General features: G+C 24.9%; 6 protein-coding genes across 9 annotated transcripts in view; 3 read left to right on the top strand and 3 right to left on the bottom strand.

Annotated features, from left to right (window-relative positions):
• LOC102675779 overlaps positions 1-2438 on the top strand; it is an 11996-nt gene extending 9558 nt beyond the window's left edge. Inside the window, exon 4 of one of the 2 annotated variants that reach the window (XM_006619127.2) lies at positions 1745-2438. The gene's annotated coding sequence lies outside the window, so the exon portion shown is untranslated. Of the gene's footprint in view, positions 1-1739 lie in introns of both variants that reach the window. The other variant, XM_006619126.2, reaches the window with a different exon arrangement.
• The window catches only part of LOC102676011 (pseudouridine-metabolizing bifunctional protein C1861.05), a 32275-nt gene extending 25723 nt beyond the window's left edge, over positions 1-6552 (bottom strand). Inside the window, exons 1-6 of the mRNA XM_006619128.2 lie at positions 6534-6552; positions 6184-6429; positions 5753-6112; positions 5339-5678; positions 5125-5252; positions 4965-5024 (exon numbers count right to left, since the gene is read on the bottom strand). Coding sequence (XP_006619191.1) covers positions 4965-5024; positions 5125-5252; positions 5339-5678; positions 5753-6112; positions 6184-6414 — 1119 coding nt within the window. The 5' untranslated portion in view covers positions 6415-6429; positions 6534-6552. The remainder of the gene's footprint in view (positions 1-4964; positions 5025-5124; positions 5253-5338; positions 5679-5752; positions 6113-6183; positions 6430-6533) is intronic.
• Positions 6553-7900: 1348 nt separating this feature from the next.
• Positions 7901-9267, top strand: LOC102675138 (very-long-chain (3R)-3-hydroxyacyl-CoA dehydratase hpo-8). Its single transcript, XM_006619122.2, has 5 exons — positions 7901-8116; positions 8357-8474; positions 8542-8777; positions 8860-9041; positions 9110-9267. The coding sequence occupies exons 1-5, from the start codon at positions 8046-8048 to the stop codon at positions 9187-9189; spliced, it is 687 nt and encodes a 228-aa protein (XP_006619185.1). The 5' UTR covers positions 7901-8045; the 3' UTR covers positions 9190-9267.
• Positions 9268-9746: 479 nt separating this feature from the next.
• On the top strand, positions 9747-12447 carry LOC102674838 (NAD-dependent protein deacetylase sirtuin-2). Of its 2 annotated transcripts, none has more exons than XM_006619119.2 (6): positions 9747-9986; positions 10881-11120; positions 11192-11551; positions 11660-11855; positions 12038-12227; positions 12305-12447. In XM_006619119.2, exons 1-6 carry the CDS (start codon positions 9956-9958, stop codon positions 12356-12358), a joined length of 1071 nt encoding a protein of 356 aa, XP_006619182.1. In that variant the 5' UTR covers positions 9747-9955; the 3' UTR covers positions 12359-12447. The 2 variants fall into 2 exon arrangements, with proteins under 2 accessions (XP_006619182.1, XP_006619183.1); XM_006619120.2 differs by lacking the exon at positions 9747-9986 and adding an exon at positions 10272-10293.
• Positions 12448-12722: 275 nt separating this feature from the next.
• LOC102674531 (probable 2-oxoglutarate dehydrogenase E1 component DHKTD1, mitochondrial) lies at positions 12723-18788 on the bottom strand. Of its 2 annotated transcripts, XM_006619116.2 has the most exons (13): positions 18561-18788; positions 17197-17486; positions 16859-17078; positions 16409-16758; positions 16111-16332; positions 15862-16019; positions 15535-15802; positions 15229-15436; positions 14751-15163; positions 13457-13577; positions 13177-13365; positions 13030-13115; positions 12723-12953 (listed from the first exon to the last, which is right to left on the bottom strand). In XM_006619116.2, exons 1-13 carry the CDS (start codon positions 18730-18732, stop codon positions 12846-12848), a joined length of 2805 nt encoding a protein of 934 aa, XP_006619179.1. In that variant the 5' UTR covers positions 18733-18788; the 3' UTR covers positions 12723-12845. The 2 variants fall into 2 exon arrangements, with proteins under 2 accessions (XP_006619179.1, XP_006619180.1); XM_006619117.1 differs by lacking the exon at positions 18561-18788 and having other exon boundaries at positions 16859-17120; positions 17197-17378.
• A 245-nt stretch (positions 18789-19033) lies between these two features.
• LOC102678856 (poly(U)-specific endoribonuclease homolog) overlaps positions 19034-21593 on the bottom strand; it is a 4921-nt gene continuing 2361 nt past the window's right edge. Inside the window, exons 5-9 of the mRNA XM_031512122.1 lie at positions 20642-21582; positions 20465-20572; positions 20173-20389; positions 19607-20048; positions 19034-19351 (exon numbers count right to left, since the gene is read on the bottom strand). Of these exons, the coding sequence (XP_031367982.1) occupies positions 19121-19351; positions 19607-20048; positions 20173-20389; positions 20465-20572; positions 20642-21582 (1939 nt within the window). The 3' untranslated portion in view covers positions 19034-19120. The remainder of the gene's footprint in view (positions 19352-19606; positions 20049-20172; positions 20390-20464; positions 20573-20641; positions 21583-21593) is intronic.

The following is a 21593-nucleotide window of genomic DNA, read 5'->3' as shown; positions in this document are numbered from 1 at the left end:
TGATCCTTCCTTTCCCTTTTTTTTTTTTTTTTTTTGCCTTTCAAATCACGCGTTGTTCGTACAAACGTATCTTTCTTCGTATCTTTACGCCGAGTATAAGAAACGAATAGATTATTCTCGAGTTTCGTAATTTCATACCGGTTTAGAGATCTAGTCCCATCCTCTGCAGACTTATAGTTTTTTTATCCTTTTTTTGCTGCAATATTAAACTTTTCGTTTAATCTCGTATTAATATCGTAGTGATATTTTCTAACACCCACGATTCGTTTCTTCGTTAATTGATTAGTTACTTACTAAATCTGTGAATTTAAATCCAAGAAAATGTCGTGAGCAGTCCCGGCAATTATCGAATCACTGACGTCTGCGTAAATACGAATAATGATTAAATAAACTGTAAATGTCGACTCTATAATAATTTGAATAATGCTGATTCATCAAATAATAGTCGAATGATTTTACTTTTTTTTTTTCTGAAAGGTAGGGGGAATATTTTTTATCACTTGCTATCTTCTTTATATCCATTTTTTCTTTGCGATTTGATCGATTTTTTTTTTTTTTTATTTTCCATCGATGAATTATTGGCGACCAGAAGGAATCTGTAAATTCAAGACTCGTAAACACGTGACTATTAATTAAATATTAATAAAGGAAATGTTACTAAGAATATTATTAAGAGCATATATACGTATCATTAAATTATCGTAAGTCAAACGTATAATTAATGATCGTTACCGCATAATTTATTTGAAATTATAATTTCAAATAATGCTCTGTTTTTTTAAATATCTTCATTTCTTTTGTAATTAAATGAACATTGCTTATATAAATTGAGTTTTGAAATTACAAGTTGCTAAAATATTAAATTAATTTTTTTTTTTTTTATTAATTTTCTCAATATCTTTCTATTTTTATTATCTCATTAAAATGAAATAAAAATGTATATAAATTTATTTCGAACGTCCATTTAATTATAAACTTGTTTTCCTATATAAAAAATATTTATGTATATATTAAATTATTTTATATTTATGTGTGATAAATATTCAATAAATAACGAGAAAGAAAAAATAACTTCAAAGAGGACGCCAACAATTTATCCAATTTCTTTTTTTTCAAACAGAATAGAGTGAGAAGTGAAAAGAGAAAAAATACATCGATAATCAGTTCCACTTATTTTGATTCAATTAAATTTCATTATCGAAGAGAGGATTTGCGTCAATCGTATTGAATTTAATTATTTCGTTAATTTTAATTCTATTAATGATCTTTTATTTTCATCGAATTCTTCTATCCACCATTCGTTTCATGAATTTCGGTGATCAAATTAGAATCAAGCATTTTGGTAATGTTGATTCTTAGAGTCAAGTTTTCGGTATATTTTTAGAAAACGAGATTAACTGACAACCACATCGTTAATTTTTATAGATATATACCAAAATTTTCTAGAATAGATAGGATTATTCCATTAGTATAAAACGAAGTGCTGTATTGCGAGCATTTATATCGCGAAAATAGATAAGTCACGTCCGATTCGAGTATCATTAAATTAAGTAAAATTGCAGGGATGAATATTAGAATAATGAAAAAATAAATAAATAAATAAGAAATATAGAATCCAAAAGACCAAAAAGTTTAACTTAAAAGTTTAAATAAATCGATATCGCGACGAGATTAATAACATAAACGAACGACCAAATCAAGTTATATAAAATACTAAGGCGTATCTTCATTTTTTAAAGGATAGGTCCACAAACCGGAGCTAAGGTTTCTAAAGATTCTACTGACCTCACGAGTACACCAGCCCACAATAAGCGAATAACGTTCAAAGTTTTGCGCGTTGCAAGAAAAATGTATCGTTAATCCTCGTATATTATCGAATAAAATAAGCTCTGAATCCTGTTAGTTGACGATAGAAATTTATTTACAAAATGAAACTGTTTCAATCAAGGCTAGTTTAGACTAGTGTATAATTTTATCAGCTTCGTTTCTTCGAAGTCACCATGTATTAAGTGGAATTCACTAAATAAATGAGATTTTAAAGATACATTTTTCTCGTGACATCATACATAGTGCAAAGTCTGCATGATAATGCTATTCGAAGTGCTGATGAACAAAATAAATTTCTTTTTGCGTAACGACACATAACGGACGATGAAGCGAGAATCGACATGAACAAATTGCAAAGAAGAACGAACCAAGAAATCAATGGGATAAAACAAAAAAAAAAAAGAAAAAGAAAAAGAAAAAAAACAAACAAAAATTATGGAAAAGAGAAAAAAAGTGAAAAAACAGAAGTGCGTCGAAATTACAAAAAGGAAAGAGGAAGGCCTGTGAATGCCTTTCGGTATCCTTTCGATTCTCTTTCTACGCGTATTCTTTACATGTCTTTCCGTCCTCGCATGGTCGGTGAACAAAGAAAAAAAGAAAGAAGAAGAAAATAATCAATTACTTTTGTAGATTTATTTTTAGCAGTAAGTTTTCCTACGAAACTATTTCTCTTTAAATCGAACTAAAAAACATTTCAAACACGGAGCCCTTATATACTGATTTTATTTTTACCGCGCGAATCATAAGTAGTATATCACAATATATAAAATATAACTATCGTCGCTATTACATAAATACGATATTTTTCTGTTATTTGATTCCTATTTTAGTTAAAAAATTTTAATGTTATTATTATATTTATCGCGAGTTCAATTATGTAAATAATAAAGATTATGCTCCAATTTTCATTGTTTCCAATATACAAATTGGAATACAATCCAATAAAATATATAAAAAAAAAAATAAAAATTGTTCAGTTATTCGAATACGCACGATTGCGTTAGATCACGAGAATAGAATATAATGTGTTGCTCGTGACCAAATTTTTTTATCATAAATTACGATAACAATGAGATGTGTGAAAGGTTAATCGGTTTTTATCATGCGAATGTTTTTTTAATTTATTTTATTCTCGAGAATTAAAATGCGATAGTTATCGGAGGATATTGTGGGATATTACTGTCAAATTGATTCTTCTTCTGCAAAAATATGATTATAAAAAAAAAAAAGAAAGGAAAAAAAGAAATAGAAAATCTGTCTTGTTTCGATGATCTACGTATGCTAATGAATATATATATATATATATTTATATATATATATATATAAAAAAAGAAAAAAGAAAAAAAAGAAAAAAAAACACATATGTATATATATAGTAGATATATATGTGTTTTTATATACACAAAAAGACAAACACACAAGTCACCGCATAAGAATAACGACTATAAATTCCTAGTTCTTTTTATATAAAACGATACATGCAGCGCGAGTAGTCTGTATTGATTTGTGCAGTAAGTCGTATAAATATAATACGATACTCAAAGTAATTGGCTTCCTAGCTAGGATTAATCGAATCTTAGGGATTATATACGTTTATGAATGCAAAGATAATGAATATACGTATTAGTAGAACTGTATATAGCGATATATGGTAGTCAAATACTAAGTATCGATTGTCTGTTTAAGAAAAAAGCCAGAATTCACATGATTCAATGATATGTCGAAACATCATTTCGTTTACTCTTGCTTAGAATAACGAGAATATTAATTAAATCATGGGACTATACGAATTAACACGATTCATCATTAAACTTCAGATTTAATATTTTGTCTTTTTCATAATTTAATAATTCATAATCAGTCTGGAAAACAGGGTATTCTATAGCATGGTATGTTATAAAGCATAGATTACTATCAAAGAAACCATTATTACATTCATTAACGCATAAGGTGTCATTTTTCAATACATATGTTCCTTTTTTTCATATCATAATTTTTAATCATTATAAAAAAAAAAAGAAAAGATAAAAATTGCATTTCAAGGGTTCTTTCTTAACCAGGCCATCGAATTATCGTTGAATGTACTAAGCTACAATAATAATATAAAAGCTTACACCTCGCAGACATACAGCCTCTGCCACTAAATGTATATAAGGATATATTATATGTAATACAAATAATAGATAGTGTTAATTGATTTTTAAAGTGATCATTTAGAAAGAGGCAAATATGTTATTGCAAACCGCCCAGAAGTGAAGATCTACATGCTACTTTTAATTAGAATAAGCTTTAAAACTTTTAACTAAAAAGGGACGATATTATTTTTCATGTTTTAATTCGTTCCTTTGATTCGTTCAATCGTCAAATAGTTAAATTAAAAAGACTCATATCTCTATGTTTTAGTCATACAATATATCCCGATAATAATGAATTATGATCCCATAAGAAAGGTTTTAAAAAAATTTAACATGTGTAGTAATTTATATCTGATGTTTAAATGTAATATGTATATTGAGAAGAATGAAAGAGAGGGAGCTTTGAATAGTGCCTGCTTAAGAAATCCAATTTACTGTATCTGTAAATGATTAGTTATGATATGTACGTTATTTCGTACATGGTAAACCCAATAGGACTACTATAGCCAAGTATGGGAAAAAGTGTAAATATAGAATCAATTCATTAATTTCATAATTGTGCATATTATTATAGAAAAAATAGAAAACGCTTATCTCAAATAGATTTTTTTTCAATTTTTTAGAAAAATTCTTACAAATACGTTTTGGATTGATACATTAAGAATATATATTTAAACAATTCAAAGAAATTTAATTTAAAAAAATATTCCTTTTCAAAATGTTTTATCTTATATTTTTCTTATATTTCAATATATTGCATAATTTTTTAACTTTTACTTTAATCATGCTTTATAATTTTAGTGATTCTATTACTATTACATCATATCACTCTTTCCCATACTATATTATAAGTTCATGTTATTCAATATTCTTAAATGTACATAAAACTTATGTGGTCGTAATAATTGTATGTAAATACTGTTAAACGTTCTAACTTCTCTGATATATGAATATAAGAAAAATTGGTTATTTAGTATAATTCTGACTTAAGATTTGACTTACTTTTATCTCAGACTCCTTTATTTGCAATGTGGTATCCATTATTGCTCCACCAATTACAATCTATAACATAAACAATAACATAAACAAATTGCATAATGGAAACAAAATAGATAATGTTATATACATTTTAGAATATATAAATATTTCTTTTCTTACTTACTGGATTTCGTTTTGATACAAAAATGCATTCGGATGTGTTATTGTTAAAAGAATTTTGAAGATATTTTTTTGCCAAATTCACTGCAATTTCTGCTGCTATGCTTGCATTATTTTCTATGAGTGCCATATCTCGTAATTTAAAAAAAATATATGAATTAAATATTTATCTTATATATACTTTTTTTAATTTTATATCAAAGAATTTAATTACTTACTAGCTTGAAGAGATTGACCATGTGTAATTCTATTTAATTCTTCTAGTAAAAATGGTGTAACATTCTTTCCACTGATATTTTGATATTTTGCATTTTCTAGAGCTTTATGTATAGCTGATTCCATTTCTTTAGAATCTAATGCATACTTTTCAGGAATAGGGACAGTAAACAATATTCCTGTTTGAAAACCTAATTCTCTTTGTTTTTTAAGAATTTCTGTTGCTTCTTCTGAAGTTGATACTCTATGTGGCGCTTTTATTTTCTGAAATGTTTCAGTGCAATAAAATGCAGGAAAATAATTTGTTTTACCAATTTTTATAACTGGAACTCCATGAGTTTCCTATAAATAAAAATAGTTACAAATATCTATTGTAATAATTATTTTTTAAAAAATGCAAAAAAAAATATATTAACCAGATATTCTAATGTCTTTTCAATATCTAATATAGATTTAACACCAGAACAAACAACAGCTACAGGAGTACGTCCAAGTTCTATTAAATCAGTACTAATATCAAAAGTCATTTCTGCTCCACGGTGAACACCACCAATACCTCCAGTTGCCATTATAGGCAAATGTAATAGATTTGCTATTAACATTGTTGCACTAACAGTTGTTCCCCCATTTAATTTTTGAGCAACAATTGTTGATATGTCTCTGCTTGAACACTTAACAGTTTTAGAATGTGATTCTGCTAATATTTGCAGTTGTTCATTATTTAAACCAACATGTATTTGTCCATTTAAAATTCCTATAGTTGCAGGTATAGCACCCTAAAATAACATAAAAAGTATTTGTATTTTTTTTACTTTTTTTTCAATAATTTATAAATCATTTTCTTCACTTTTTTTCTGACAATATTTTCCACTTGAATAGCTGTCTTTAAATTATCAGGATAAGGCATTCCATGAGTAATAATTGTGGATTCTAAGACAACAATTGGTAATTCATTTTTTTTTGCCATTTCTACATCATGACTATAAATAAAAATTTTGCAATTATTACTAGCTTGACGGTTATTTAATAAATTGATCTGTTTCACTGCTCCAAGACATCTTCGAAAATTCATCCACATTTTTATATATTTTTTCTAAATATATATAAATTATTATTAAAAAAATATTTGAATATAGTTTGTTTTTTTATCGTTTAACGATAGACTGAAATGGTAAGTCGATTAAAAACGATATTTACATTGAATATTGATAATATGTATATTATCCATAGGTTATCAAATATCTTAAATATTCTTAAAAGAAATTTAAAAAAAGATTGCATAAATTGTACACGTATAATTAATATAGATTTTATAATGGAAATAAAATTTAGTATAACAAATAATTATATGGGAAATTTAATTTAATATAAATTTCGATAAAAAATTTTTTAGATTTATTTGCTTGCGTTGCTTTGAATTTAATTCAAAAAGTATATAATCTTAAATTATCGATTGATTATTATAAACATTTTATATTTTAAACATAAATATAACAATTTTTCATTATTATTAAATGTATTAAAATTATTTAACACAATTATCCAAAAAATTTAAAAAATTTAAATATAGTGAAATACTAATTATTTTCTAATTTAATCATATTTATTGATATATAATTTTTTATTACTTATAATTTTTTTAAAGATATCATTAAAAATACAAATCTGTAATAAAATTTTTTTTAATAAATAATGCTATTATTAACATATTTTAAATATATCTAATTGATTTTAAGAAAATATTAATAAATAAAAGAAAGAGAAATAATTATGTCTATTACGAAAAATATACAATATATAAGTAAGTAAGTATAAATATAAATTTATTTTTAAATTAACCATACATTAGATGTAAAACAAATTCATTTCCTTTGTAATTTTACTATTATAAGTATTGAATTTCGATCTAGACAATCAAAAATATAATGCATATTATAATATACATATTATACATGTCATATTTTTTTCTTTTTTAATATTTTAAATATTATAAGATTGTTTAATATATTTTCATATTGTGATAATGAAACATATTTAAATTTTTTTTAAGAATTATGATAATGCACATAATTTAGAAAATAGAAAAAAAATCAATTCTTTTTAGTTTTAGTGTAAGTAATAAATATAATAAAATACTTAACTTTATTTCTAATCAATTAAATAAATTTTTATTAAATTCCTTTCATTGAGCATTCATAAATATACAAATTAATGTGTATTATAATAATTGATTTATCAAGAAGAATTTATAATAATATAAAATATAAATACAAATTAAAAATATGTTAACACATTGTGAATTTTATATTTTATTTTGCAAAAATATTTACATATTTTACATAATGTATTATATTATATCAATAAAATTAAATTAATTTTTTATTTTTGAAAATTAATTACATCGATTATATAATTTGTTTAATTTTAATTTCATTCTTACTTGTTTTTATTATTACAAAAGGAAAATATTAAATTGTGTATATTAAATATATTCAATATTAAAATAAGGTATCCATATAATTTCTACATTCCTGTCTGAAGTACGCATGATACGTAAGTAAATACATGTAATCGAGTATGATTTCGTCAGTCGATGTCTTACATTTGAAGAGTTAAGTTCAAAAATTAAATTCAAAAGTTGTAGACATAAATAAGTTTATTAGTATTATTATCGCAAAAAAATAAAAATCTGAATTTAAAAACATAAATATGAAATCAAAAAAATCAAGTAACATCGGAATATTGTATTTAAGAGCTTATAATCTTTTACAAACTATTGGGTATGTATTATTAATTTTTTAGTTCCAATAAATTATGTTAAAAATATGTATAAAAATATTTTATTGTCATAATTATTTAAAAGATGAATATATTTATGTAAAACTTATAGTTACTTGAAATGTGAATATATATAATATATAATAATAATAAAAATATTTGATACAACATCAAAATATAAAAAAAAATATTTATAAAATATTAAAAATTAGAATAATATATAATAAATATTATTTTTGCAGTTGGTCTTACATATTATATAAACTCTTAACAAATGATTATTCTTCTACAATAGAAGCAAATTTATGGCAGAATATAAAATGGCCTGTCATTATTTTTCAACATGCTGCTCTTTTAGAGGTAAATAAATAATTTTTAATTTAATTTTGATTACAAAATCTTAAATGACAAAATATATATTTTTTAGGTAATTCATGCTGCAACTGGTTTAGTTAATGCAAAAGCAATGATTACACTTATTCAAGTATTAAGTCGTGTTTTTGTTGTAAGTTGTGTAATTTTAGCAACTCCATATAATTATGCAGCTTCATCTTTTGCTCTTCCAATAATGATCTTAGCATGGTGTATATCAGAAATAAATAGATATATATTTTATGGTCTGAATCTTTTTGGACTTAATCCTTATTTTGTTAAATGGCTAAGGTATTTAATAATTTATAGATATCATATTTAAGTTGTTAGGATTTTTTTCAACATTTAAAATTGAAATATTTTAATTTTTCAGATATACATTATTTTATATATTATATCCAGTTGGTGTAAGTGGAGAATTAATATGTACATATTCAGCAGTAAAATATACAAATTCTCACCCAGAAGCATGGAGTTATAGACTTCCTAACTCATGGAATTTTATATTTAGTTATCAAATTCTACTTATAACTGTTATGTTATCATACATTCCCTGTAAGTTTTCCAAATTTTATATTTATTATTGATTGATTTATGTTATTTTATAAAATTTTTTTTTCCAGTTTTTCCACAAACATATATGCATATGATTGCTCAAAGACGTAAAAATGTGGGAAGTGATGCCCTTAAAAAAGCTAAGTAATATGAATGAAGTTTGGCACATATTAATAATATTTTATAATATTTTGTTGAAAATAAATATTGTAATATTTTATAAAAATTGTATATAGTTGTTTCTATTTCAAAATATTATTTGAATTGTGTGTGTATGTGTGTATATGTGTATGGTGCGCGCGCGTGCATATATATATATATATATATATATATATATATTTAATTACATAGTATGATACTAAAATATATATATATTTTAATTACATAGTATGATACTAAAATTTAAAAATTCTTCAAGAATAAAAACAAAAACAAAAATTGGATATGTTTAATAACATCTTTAATAAAATCTTTAATAAAATCACAATTTCTATATAAAAAATTATACAAAATTCATAAATTAAAAGTAGCATTTGTTTAATTCTTATTATTATTATTATTTTAATTAATACATTTTTTTAATTAAAATTAAGTTAAATCAAAATAAGAATTTTATATTATTGTTATTGATTTTATATCATTGTTATTTATATTTATTTTATTTTATTTTATTTAGGTAACATATAACAATTTATAATCATCGTTCAATATAGGAAAAAAAAAAATACAGAATTTTTTTAGTATTGCTTCAATGCATTTAAACGTACACAAAGTTAGTTGTATTATAACCTATTTTAACTACATATATTCAAGTTCTAAGTATGTATACAAGATATTGTAGTTATTTTTTTTAATCACTAAAACAAAATTGTTTTGCTTAATATTATTTGAAGAAATTGTACAAATTTTGAAATATGTCTGAACACAATGAAGATACAGAAAAAGGTAATATTTTCAAATCATTTGTTTAATATAATAAAATTCAATTTTTCTTTTATTTAAAATTTTTTTTGAATTGTAATTTCAAAATATAAAAAATTAAATTTTCCATTTTAATGGAAATATACCTATATTTTTATGATAAAACCAAGAATATTTTAATCGAAATTCTTGGTTTCATTTCAATATGTCGATATATTTATCAAATAAAATATTCAAGAACTTTTATTATTTTTTTTTAAATTTTTTATAATATAAATATTTATATAGTATAACATAAATAAGAAACCTTATATGAAACTCTATCATAATGGTAGAGGTTAATTGCTATCCATAATAGTTTAAGAAAGTTTATTAATAAGTTTATTAAATATAATAGTTAAAAGAATTTTAAAAAATTGTCGTTTAACTGTAATTGTTGTATTTTAGATATTTAGATTTTTACATTATTTTTACAAAATTTTAGATAATTATTAAATGACGTGTTTTTGCTGAGATATATTACGATATCGTAACATTACAATATCTGTTTACAATACGTCAAAATGTTTTCATATATCATTTTTCCTTTAATTAGTCGACAATTACTCGTATTTCATTTTTGGCGAAAATCTCTATTTATATATTTTTATCGGAATCAATACACATTAATTTCTTTAAATAATTTGAATGTTTTTTTTTCTTCAATAGGTTTAGTTAACTTAATTATTTTTAATGCTTTAATGAAACATATTACATTTTTTAATAATAAAATAAAATTGACTAATTTTCACAAAATCACTAATAATTTTATTAATATAATTTTATGACATTCAAATCTAACATTAAATTTATGATAAAAAAATAATTTATTTCTAATATTGTATATTATTAATATTATTATTTAATAATTTGTATTAGAGAAAAAATCAAATGAGGAAACAACAAATAATTGTTCAGAACAAGAGGAGATAGAAGAATCTGATATGGAAAAGATTCGTAAATATTTAGCACAGAAGTTGAGACTTTTTGATTCAAATAATGAACAAAACAATCCACAAAAAGTCCTCCATGAACTTAGCATAGATGGAATAGTAGATTATATAAAAGAAAAAGAAAATTGTAAAATTATTACTATGGCTGGAGCTGGTATCTCTACATGTGAGTTTTTTCTAAGCTGCAATTGTAAATATATATTATATTTCTTTTATTATATTTCTTATATTTTTTAGCTGCAGGAATTCCTGATTTTCGATCACCAACAAGTGGTCTTTACCATAATTTAGAAAAATATAATCTACCTCATCCTCAAGCTATTTTTGAATTAGATTTTTTTATAGAAAATCCTGAACCATTTTTTATGCTTGCAAGAGAATTGCTACCTGATGATGGTTTTAAACCTACACCATCTCATTATTTTATTCGTCTTTTATGGGAGAAGGGATTACTTTTAAGACATTATACACAAAATATTGATACATTAGAAAGAGTTGCTGGTTTACCACCTGAAAAATTAGTAGAAGCTCATGGTACATTTCATTCTGGACGATGTCTTAAATGTAGAGCACCATATACTCTTCCATGGATGAAAGGTAAAATTTTTCTTGTTTATAAATATGTATTTTTCATTAAATAATAAAATCATGATTATTATAATTATATAATATAATCCAATAATATAATAATTAATTTAATTACAGAAAAAATTTTTAAAAATATTGTACCAAAATGTGAAGAATGTAATGAGGGTATAGTAAAACCTGACATAGTATTTTTTGGAGAAATGTTACCTGAACGTTTTCATTATCTTGCCGATCGTGATTTTTTACAAGCAGATCTTTTGATAATTATGGGATCAAGTTTGGTTGTTCAACCTTTTGCATCTCTAGTAGATAGGTAGATAGTATGTTATTTGTTAATTTCTTTGTTTATTATTTATTTTTACTTATTTATTTATATTTTATTTATTTATTTTGCTATTAATATTAACTAATCTTGTATATCATTATTAATATAAAATATATTACATTACAAAATTACTTGAATTATTTAAATAAATAATTTTAATTTTATTAAAGGGTTCGACCTAATTGTCCACGTTTACTTATCAATAAAGAAAAAGTAGGTACGCAAGATCGCTTATCACGACTTCTGGGATTACGACATGGTTTGATGTTTGATACTCATTCTGCTGGTGGTCGCGATGTTGCTTGGTTAGGAGACTGTGATACTGGTTGTCAGTTATTAGCTGATAAATTGAGTTGGGGTGTAGGTTTTTTTTAAATTAATTTATGTGTTTGAAATATTAAATGAATTTTAAATTACATAAATTTATTCGTTTTCAGGATGAATTGAAAGATCTTATAAAAAGAGAATATGAACGTTTAAATAGAGAATAAATCAATAATAATTGAATCTAAATGTCTTATTACAACATATATTTAGCTTATAGGTGATTTGGAAATTTTAATTTTATTGCTATTTCCTACAAAAAAAAAAATATATAGACAAATAATATTTTTCTTCAAAGGAATTGTAATAAAATTGTTTAGAATGTTAAAAGTTTATATATATGACGATATAGAAAAGTCATATTTTTATGTCTCTATGCTGTTTTTTATAAAAAATTATTAAATTAATGATGACTATAATTTTTGATAAGACATATGATTTTTTATGATATGAAATTAATTCGATACTATATTCATATTGTAAGTATATTTTATTTGCAATTATAACAATTTTAATAGATAACAAATGATCAATAATGTAAATAATTTATTTCTTCATATAATAATAATGTTATGCAAATACATATGATTTTTGGCAGTTGAATTATGTGTACGAATAAAATAATATAATAAAAAATATAATATAATATGAAAATTATTTTAGATTAAAAGGTTTTATTATAACTTCCTGAGCTTCCTGTTGATGTAACTTACCTTCACCTACAGCTGGCGCAGCCATAGGTTTACGACCGCTATATTTTATCTATAAATAAATTTTATTATTTATACAAATATGTATTTGAAATATTTATATTTAAATATTTAAATTATTAACTTACTGGTTTACCACATAAATTTTCAAAACGGGGCTTGATAAAATTCCATGCTCCCATATTTTGTGGCTCTTCTTGACTCCATATAAAAGCTTGAAGAATAATTTTTATTAATATTTAAAATATATTTAAATATATATTTTTTATACTTACTTTCTACATATTTAAATTTATTAATCTCTCGCAACAGTTCTTGAATTGGAAAAGGACATAAACTTTCAATCCTAATAATTGCTACGTTTTTCTGTTCTGTACTTTCTCTGAAGTGATTAAGAGCATAATAATGTTTTCCGCTGACGAAAATCACTTTATTCACTTTTGATTTTTCTATCTTTTCATCTCCTATTAAATTATTATTTATTTTATGATATTGAATATATTGATATTAAATATAAAAATAATAATTTTTTATTTTTTGTTATAGTAAATATACCTATAACGGTTTGAAATTTAGTCTGTGGTTCCATATCTGTTATTGGCGAGGTGGCTGCAGTATGACGCAACAATATTTTTGGAGCTACTATTATTAAAGGTTTTCGAAAATTTCTCAGCATCTAAAAGATGTAGATAATTTATAATATCGAATATATAAAAAAAATCAGAATTAAAAATTTTTATTTCATATATATCAAAATACACGTGTACACGTAAATGAAAGCGAACTTTAATCTATAATTTTTATTATATAGTTTTTATTATAAAGATATTCATCTATTTGTATTACATATATATACATACATATCATTTTCATACATCATAATATATTTTAGATATATTTTTGTATTTTTATATCATATATATATTTTTTTATATATTTATATTTTTTTTTATTTTTTGTTTTTTTTTTATTTTTGTTTTTTTTTTCCAAAAAAATTTTTTTCTATAGTGTTCAATACTTTTCTTATTTACATACAGATTCCTTTACGATATTTCTCAAACAAATATTTTAAAATTATCAATGTGTTTTTTCTTTTTCTTATACCTAGAATACATTTTATATATAAATTAGAGAAAAAAAATAAATAAACAAATTTTCAAAAATCGATGCCATTTCGCGTTTGGAAGCTTCAACTTATAAATAGGAACACAGAATGTGTGAGGAGTTATACAAAAACAACAGCAGATAAATTGGATAATGTATAAAAATTGGAATAAACACTATCTTCAGAGTATTACAAATGAAATTAAATAATATGAAAAAAGAAATAAAAAAAAAATTAACTATCTCTTTTATTGACTATCTCTTTTGAAAAAAATCTCTTAATTTTAAATAAAATATAATATTGAAAATTAATTCCAATTTTTTAGTAAAAATTTTTAATTTTATATTTCAAAATTAAAATTTTTTTTATACTACGATATCTCAGCATAAAAAAAAATTCAAAAAAAGATTTTACATATTTATTTCTGTTACGATTGTTATTATATTGATATAAATTGTATATATAAGTATAGTATACTATAAAATTATATATTCGAACAAAAAATTTTAATGTCAGAAATTTTAGGAGAATATAATCTAAGAAAGAAGTAAAAACATTAAATTGTTATTTTCAAGAATATAAATTTTTAAAAGACATAGCCTGTGTTTATCAGCGGATAATATATTAAAAATCTATATTAAAAATCAATTTTTAAATTTTTAATAATGTTATATACATCCCGTGTACACATGTATTTTAATATATATTCAAGAGCATGATTTCTAATCAAAATATGCATCTTACTTGTCTTCTTAGTAGATGAAAATATTGAGCAGGTGTTGTTGGATTTGTCACGTGCATGTTAACATTATCACCATCAGGTTTATCTTCATTACTATCTGTAAGTTGTAGAAATCTTTCAAGTCTACAGGAACTATGTTCAGGACCAGCACCATCGTAACCATGTGGTAGTAATATCGTTAGTCCGCTATTTAGCATCCATTTTGCCTCACCACTGCTTACAAAGGTATCGATCATTATCTGAGCTCCATTAAAAAAATCTCCAAATTGTGCTTCCCATATCGTCAAAGTAGTTGGCAGAGCTATACTTATACCATATTCATAGCCTAGAACTGCTTCTTCGGATAATATACTATTTGCTAATTCTAATTTTCCTGTTTGTCCATCAACCATGGAATTCAATGGAATATGTATTTCTAAAATCATAATTAACATAATCTTATTATTATATAATTTAAAATTAAAATTATTTTTTGAATACCTCCAGTAGATTGGTCAACTAGCATTGCATGTCTGTGAGAAAACGTTCCACGACCTATGTCTTGTCCACTTATTCTGACATTATATCCTTGATACAATAAAGTTCCAATTGCCAAAGCTTCAGCTGTTGCCCAGTCCAAGTGTTTATTTTTTGTTATTTTGTTTAATCGAGTTTTTATATGATTTTTTAATAATTTTGGATGAATTATCTATTACGTAAGATATTTAGTTAATTAAATAAATAAAATATTTATAATATTTTTAATAATTAATATATATTTAAGTTCTCATAATGACATATTCTCACCACATTATCCTTAATATGAACACTCTTTTCGGCAATGAATTTCAATAGGTTTAAATCAACTCCTGTGTCCCATTCTGTCACACTTGCCTCAGCTTGTTTTATTCCAGTCCACAAGCCCTCAAAATACGTAGGCTGTGGAATAAAGTTATCCATTTCATTTAAACTTTGATTTAGTTGAGAATTATAATTATCAATAATATTTTTAACTTTATTCGTCGAAAGAACATTGCTTTCTATCAGCTTATTCACATATTTATCTGGTACCGATCTAATTGAAAATAACAAAATTAATTAGATATTTTGTAAGTATAAGTGAAAAATACTCACGAACGATTATGTATAATTTTATAAATAACAGGATTCGTAAAAACAGGATCGTCTAGTTCATTGTGGCCCCATCTTCTAAAGCAATTTAGATCCACGAAAACATCTTTTCTAAATTTTCGTTGGTATTTGAAAGCTATTTTAGCAGCTCGGACAACCATCTGCAACATTACATATTAAAATATTTAAAATATTTAATTTCATATATATTTAAGCGCAAAGACAATTAAAAATTTTCTCTTTTCTATGCACCTCTGGATCATCTCCATTTACGTGAATCACGGGAGCTGAAATCATCTTGGCTAGATCGGTGCAATATCTTGACGATCTACCCCTAGAAGCTGGAGTTGTAAAACCTAATTGATTATTGATTATCAAGTGAACTGTTCCACCTATTTCAAAATGAGGAGTTGCGGATAACGCTAAACATTCTTGATCAACACCTTGAGCAGCGTAAGCTGCGTCTCCATGAATCTGAAATAGAATCGATATATTTCGACAATCTTACAATCTTTAATTTTATTATGGAATTAAATTTAAATTAATTTACTTGAATATTTAACACTTTATCGCTCCATTGAATATTTATATCCTCATTATATGCTCCATCTTTGACAGCTTGCATCATTCCTCGAGTTTTCCCCATGGAAACAGGATTCACAGCCTCTAAATGTGAAGGATTTCGCAACATTGTTACGTGAAGCTTTTTTTGACCAAAATTAAGATTTGTGGAAGATACAAAATGGCTGATCACATCTCCAGTTGTAACTACATCATCCGGAAATTCAGAGTATCCTTGTAATTTTCGAAATAATTTTTCCAGTGGAAAATTCAACATCCCCGTAAGAAAATTTAATCGACCTCGATGGGGCATACAAAGCACGATGTATTCCAAATCATCTGTAATTCATTTATAGATACGTTCATAGTTTAATTTTAAATTTGTTAAGTATATATAAGATGATTCGTGAGAGTTTTTAAACATTAATTTTTTATTCACCATTGGCACAGAGTTTAAAAAATTCATGATAGAAGGCCATCATGCTTTCAGCACCTTCGCCACTATATCTTTTAAAGCTTGCGAATTTGATAGCCAAAAATTGATCGAAAGTTTGACTCTTCAACATTTCTATCGCGATGGCCACTCGCGTTTCATCCGTTAGAGGATCTTTTAAACATTTTTCTACAGTTTCCGCAAACCATTCTCTCTCTTCCTCAGTCTGTATAGACATTAACAGAAATCAGGTATTTATATAGATCTTCTATAAAAAAATAAATGTTAATATTTGAACTTTGATAAATTTTTGATTATTTTAAATTTTGACGATCAATTATTACCTCCAAGTAACTAAATTCTACTCCTATCGAGCCACAATATGTTTTTTTTAAAAATTGTAAAGCCTCTTCTATGGTTCCTTCCTCTTTTCCCATTGTTAAAATACCTTTAAAGGAAACTTTATCTCGCAAATTCAAGCCAAATCTTTCTGGTTTTAATTCTACTAATGATATTGGTTTTTTTGGCGAGATAGGATTTATATCAGCTTGTTTATGACCGAATTCTCTATAGGCAATGACCAGTCTGTAGAAATTGCTATTCTTTGATCGTATATCCAGATATTCTTTTGAAACTAATAATATGAAAAATAATAACGTAAAAAAATCATTTATATAATAAAAAAATCAAAATATTTTTATTATATGTGTAATCTTATCTTGTAATATATCATCATATCATCTTATTTTGTAATATATTAATTTGTAATATGTAATTTATTTTAGTTTTATCGCGAAATTATATCATTAGTTTACGTAATGTTAAAAATTTTCCGATGTTTATTATCATCATTCTAGATTAATATATAAAATGTTTTCAAAATGATTTTTAAATGTTTTATTATTATTTTAAATAAAAATAATTGAAGGATATATATATATATATATTCTAATTATAATTCAATTTATATGTTAAAAACATATAAATTAAACATATAAATTAAATAATAAATAATATGAAAATAAAGTAAAAAATATAAATATAAAACTATAAAATAAAGACATTTCATTAATATAAATATTTATGAATTAATAATTAATTTTAATTATCTCATAGAAATTATATATGAAAAAATTTTTATTTTTTGTCATTTAAAAAATTCATTTATATTAAATCATTATTGTGTATGTATTATTTTTTACAAAAGGAAATAATAAATTTCGTGTTTAAATTTATGCATAGTACTGATAGATAAAAGATTTTTATATAATTTTTGGATAGTTACTTGGATGAAAGCGAGGAATTAAAGTGTGAAATTTTTGAAATTTTAATTTAATATTTTATGATTAAAATATAATTGATATATAATTTTATATTATATTCTTATTTTGGAAATATGAATAACAAAATTTGAAAATACGCATGAAGTAAGAATAGTTTATTTCATAAAAATTTGTATTCTTATTTATAATTTGAAGATGTATCTATAAAACATATTAAATTAGTACTATTACGCGAAAATTTTAATTCTTATATTTGAAATTCAAATTATATTCTTATTCATAAATTTAACATAAATATTAATAGAATATATTAATATTAACAGAGTCAAATTTTATATTTTGACCCCATATCATTTTTATTATTTTTTATTTTAAAAGAAAAAGAATAATAATAATAATAATAATAATAATAATAATAGATATACCTTCAAAATATTTCTGTGGACTCGATCTGTATCCATAGACACCATTTTCACTATGATACAATCGCGTTGAGATATTTAATCGAGAATTTATGCATTTTATAACTAGATAATTATTTACCCATTGAAAACATGAATGTTTGATTTTATAAAATGTTCGTAGAACCGCATGCATTCTTGTTTTCGTTACGAAATCAACTACTTAACTGGCAATTCTCTCTATCGTATTGCTAATTTATTACTTCTTTCCCCTTCTTAATCACTTTATTCAATATTATCTATTTACTCGAGATTGTCTGTATCATAAATATTGTTAATGGTCAATGTATATAAAACGATATTTATATATTCAAATCAAAAATAAAATTTATTTATTCAATGCAAATAGCATCAATACAAATATTATTGATGATTCAAATTTGTTTTCAATATAAAATTTTTTAAATGGTATATAACATCTATACCTCATATATTCGTTAATATAATTTTTATAATCGTAATCAAATATACTAGAAAATTATCTTTGTTTTCTTGAAAATATAAATAAGTTTATCTTAATAAATTTATATTTTTGGATAGGCTGTTTCTATCATGTCACTTTCTTTATACTTAAATTTAGAAGTGACGATATCGAACTTTGTTCCTCCAAGAGACATTGGACAATTTCCGTCAGGCCTTGCATAAAAACACACTGTGTACAATGCCATTTCCAGTTCGGGTGAGGTACCCACGAATAATGTCGTTACCGGTTTAATATATCCATATTGTGATCGTACTTCAATAATAGAAGCTTTCTAAAAAGGAAATAACACATATGAATATAATTAGCCACTATTTGTATGATACAAATTCTCATAAAGTACTATAAACAGTAAATGAAACAGTAAATACTAATAATAGAATAGAATTCATTATATAATAAATGTATATTCATTATATGTTTTTTAAATTAATAGAATCTTAAGTAAATAAATATAAAAAAAATATTCTTTTCATTATTATAATAAAAAAATAATATCAAAATGATCTTAAAAAAGTACTTAACTTACATCTCCGAGGTCAACTTTTTTTGTATATCCATTGTAATTTATGTTTCCTTTGCTTTCTTCTTTACTGTAGAAAATCCAATTATGCAATCCAACCACATTAGTTTCAGTTTTTAACTTCTTAACTTCGGACATGAAAACATGTTCAAAAGCCGAGCTACTAATCTTTTCTCCTTCTTGAGAGTATAAGTTAAACCATAATTTTCGTAACATATCTTTGTACTCGTAATAATCATTGCATATATGATCTTTATTCGCCAAGAATCTCATGGCGGCGGACATCACATTCGTGTTGAGAAAAGTATCTATTAAAGCATTCTCTTCGTGTCGGTGCTGTAGACTTATATTCCTGCTTACATTACCTTGGGTATTGTATTTCTCATACATTGATATGACTTTTTGAATTGTGGGTCCTTTATATGCTTGTGGATTTACCGTGAATAATCTGCAAATTACAATTATTTTAGGAAAATGGAAATTTTTCATTTTTAATAAATTTAGTGACATGTATTATTGGTAGAAACATTGTAAGTAAATGTCTCATTCTCTACGAAATTTTGAAAGCTTACGGTTGTGATGCTTCGTCTGTTGTATCATTACTGTTCGTCTTTTTTTGTAAATTCAATTTGATATATCTATTCACGTTATTAGTATCTTTCATAAATAGAGCCTCAGAAAGCTTTTCTAAATCTTCTTTAGTAATGGTGCGGCCTTTGCTGTAAGTAGGATTACTAGAATAGATATTCTCAGTTGCTCCTGTTAATGGTCCAGATTTTGACGGTTGATCTATTTATTAGAGAAAAATACGATAATCTTCTCTTCTTTCATTAGTTGATAATAAATTTTTTTTCGTCATTATACCTGGCTTTAATTTGTCCAATTTTATTATAGTAGTATCAGAAGTATCAACATGAGGAATATCAAACTTTTTTGGTGATGTACTGGATGATTGAAAGGATTTTGATATTTCTTGAGATAAAAAAATATTATAGTTAAAATCATTTTACTTTATTGCAATAGATGTGTATTATTACTTACCAAGTGTTTGTGCGTGAGATTGAGAGTGAAATTCAGATTGAAGTTCTTGATTTTGTAAGTGAGATTGAAGTTCAGATTTTTGAAGATGAGGTTGAGATTGAGGTTGAGGTTGAGGTTGAGGTTGAGATTGAGGATGAGGATGAGGTTGAGGATGAGAATGAGGTTGAGGATGAGGATGAGGTTGAGGTTGAGGATGAGGTTGAGAGTGAGGTCGAGGGTGAGGTTGAGGGTGAGGGTGAGGGTGAGGGTGAGATTGAGGGTGAGGGTGAGGGTGAGATTGAGGGTGAGATTGAGGGTGAGGTTGAGGGTGAGGTTGAGGGTGAAGTTGAGAACGAGGTTGAGGATGGGATTGAGAATGAGGTTGAGGATGGGATTGAGAGTGAGGTAGAAGAGGGAATTGAAAATGAGGTTGAGATTGAGAACGAGGTTGAGGATAGGGTTGAGAGAAAGGTAGAAGAGGGAATTGAAAGTGAGGTTGAGGATGGGGTGGAGAGAAAGGTGAAAGAGGGAATTGAAAGTGAGGTTGAGGTTGAGGTTGAAGATGAGATTGAGAATGAGGTTGAGGATGAGGATGAGGTTGAGGATGAGGATGAGGTTGGGGATGAGGTTGAGGATGAGGATGAGGATGAGGATGAGGATGAGATTGAGGATGAGATTGAGGATGAGGATGAGGTTGTGGATGAGGTTGAGGATGAGGTTGAGGATGAGGATGAGGATGAGGATGAGGATGAGATTGAGGACGAGGTTGAGGATGAGGATGAGGTTGAGGATGAGGTTGAGGATGAGGANAGGTTGAGGATGAGGTTGAGGATGAGGTTGAGGATGAGGTTGAGGATGAGGTTGAGGATGAGGATGAGGTTGAGGTTGAGGATGAGGATGAGGTTGAGGATGAGGTTGAGGTTGAGGATGAGGATGAGGTTGAAGCTGAGGTTTTTGAAGTTGAGATTGAGAA

Source organism: Apis dorsata, unplaced genomic scaffold (assembly GCF_000469605.1).
Source record: "Apis dorsata unplaced genomic scaffold, Apis dorsata 1.3 scaffold_390, whole genome shotgun sequence".
In the NCBI taxonomy this organism is placed as follows: Eukaryota; Metazoa; Arthropoda; class Insecta; order Hymenoptera; family Apidae; genus Apis; species Apis dorsata.
Note: the sequence above shows the minus strand (reverse complement) of the source record. Positions and strands in the feature narration are given on the sequence as shown.

Excerpts from the sequence above, each read along its gene's own strand:
- LOC102675138 (XM_006619122.2), top strand. The coding sequence starts at position 8,046 with ATGAAATCAAAAAAATCAAGTAACATCGGAATATTGTATTTAAGAGCT. Across the intron at positions 8,117-8,356 it reads AATCTTTTACAAACTATTGG|TTGGTCTTACATATTATATA; the intron begins GTATGTATTATT and ends TTATTTTTGCAG. Across the intron at positions 8,475-8,541 it reads AACATGCTGCTCTTTTAGAG|GTAATTCATGCTGCAACTGG; the intron begins GTAAATAAATAA and ends TATATTTTTTAG.
- LOC102674838 (XM_006619119.2), top strand. The coding sequence starts at position 9,956 with ATGTCTGAACACAATGAAGATACAGAAAAAG. Across the intron at positions 9,987-10,880 it reads CAATGAAGATACAGAAAAAG|AGAAAAAATCAAATGAGGAA; the intron begins GTAATATTTTCA and ends AATTTGTATTAG. Across the intron at positions 11,552-11,659 it reads TACTCTTCCATGGATGAAAG|AAAAAATTTTTAAAAATATT; the intron begins GTAAAATTTTTC and ends ATTTAATTACAG.
- LOC102674531 (XM_006619116.2), bottom strand. The coding sequence starts at position 18,732 with ATGCATGCGGTTCTACGAACATTTTATAAAATCAAACATTCATGTTTT. Across the intron at positions 17,079-17,196 it reads TAGAATTTAGTTACTTGGAG|ACTGAGGAAGAGAGAGAATG; the intron begins GTAATAATTGAT and ends ATGTCTATACAG. Across the intron at positions 15,437-15,534 it reads TTCATATTAAGGATAATGTG|ATAATTCATCCAAAATTATT; the intron begins GTGAGAATATGT and ends CTTACGTAATAG.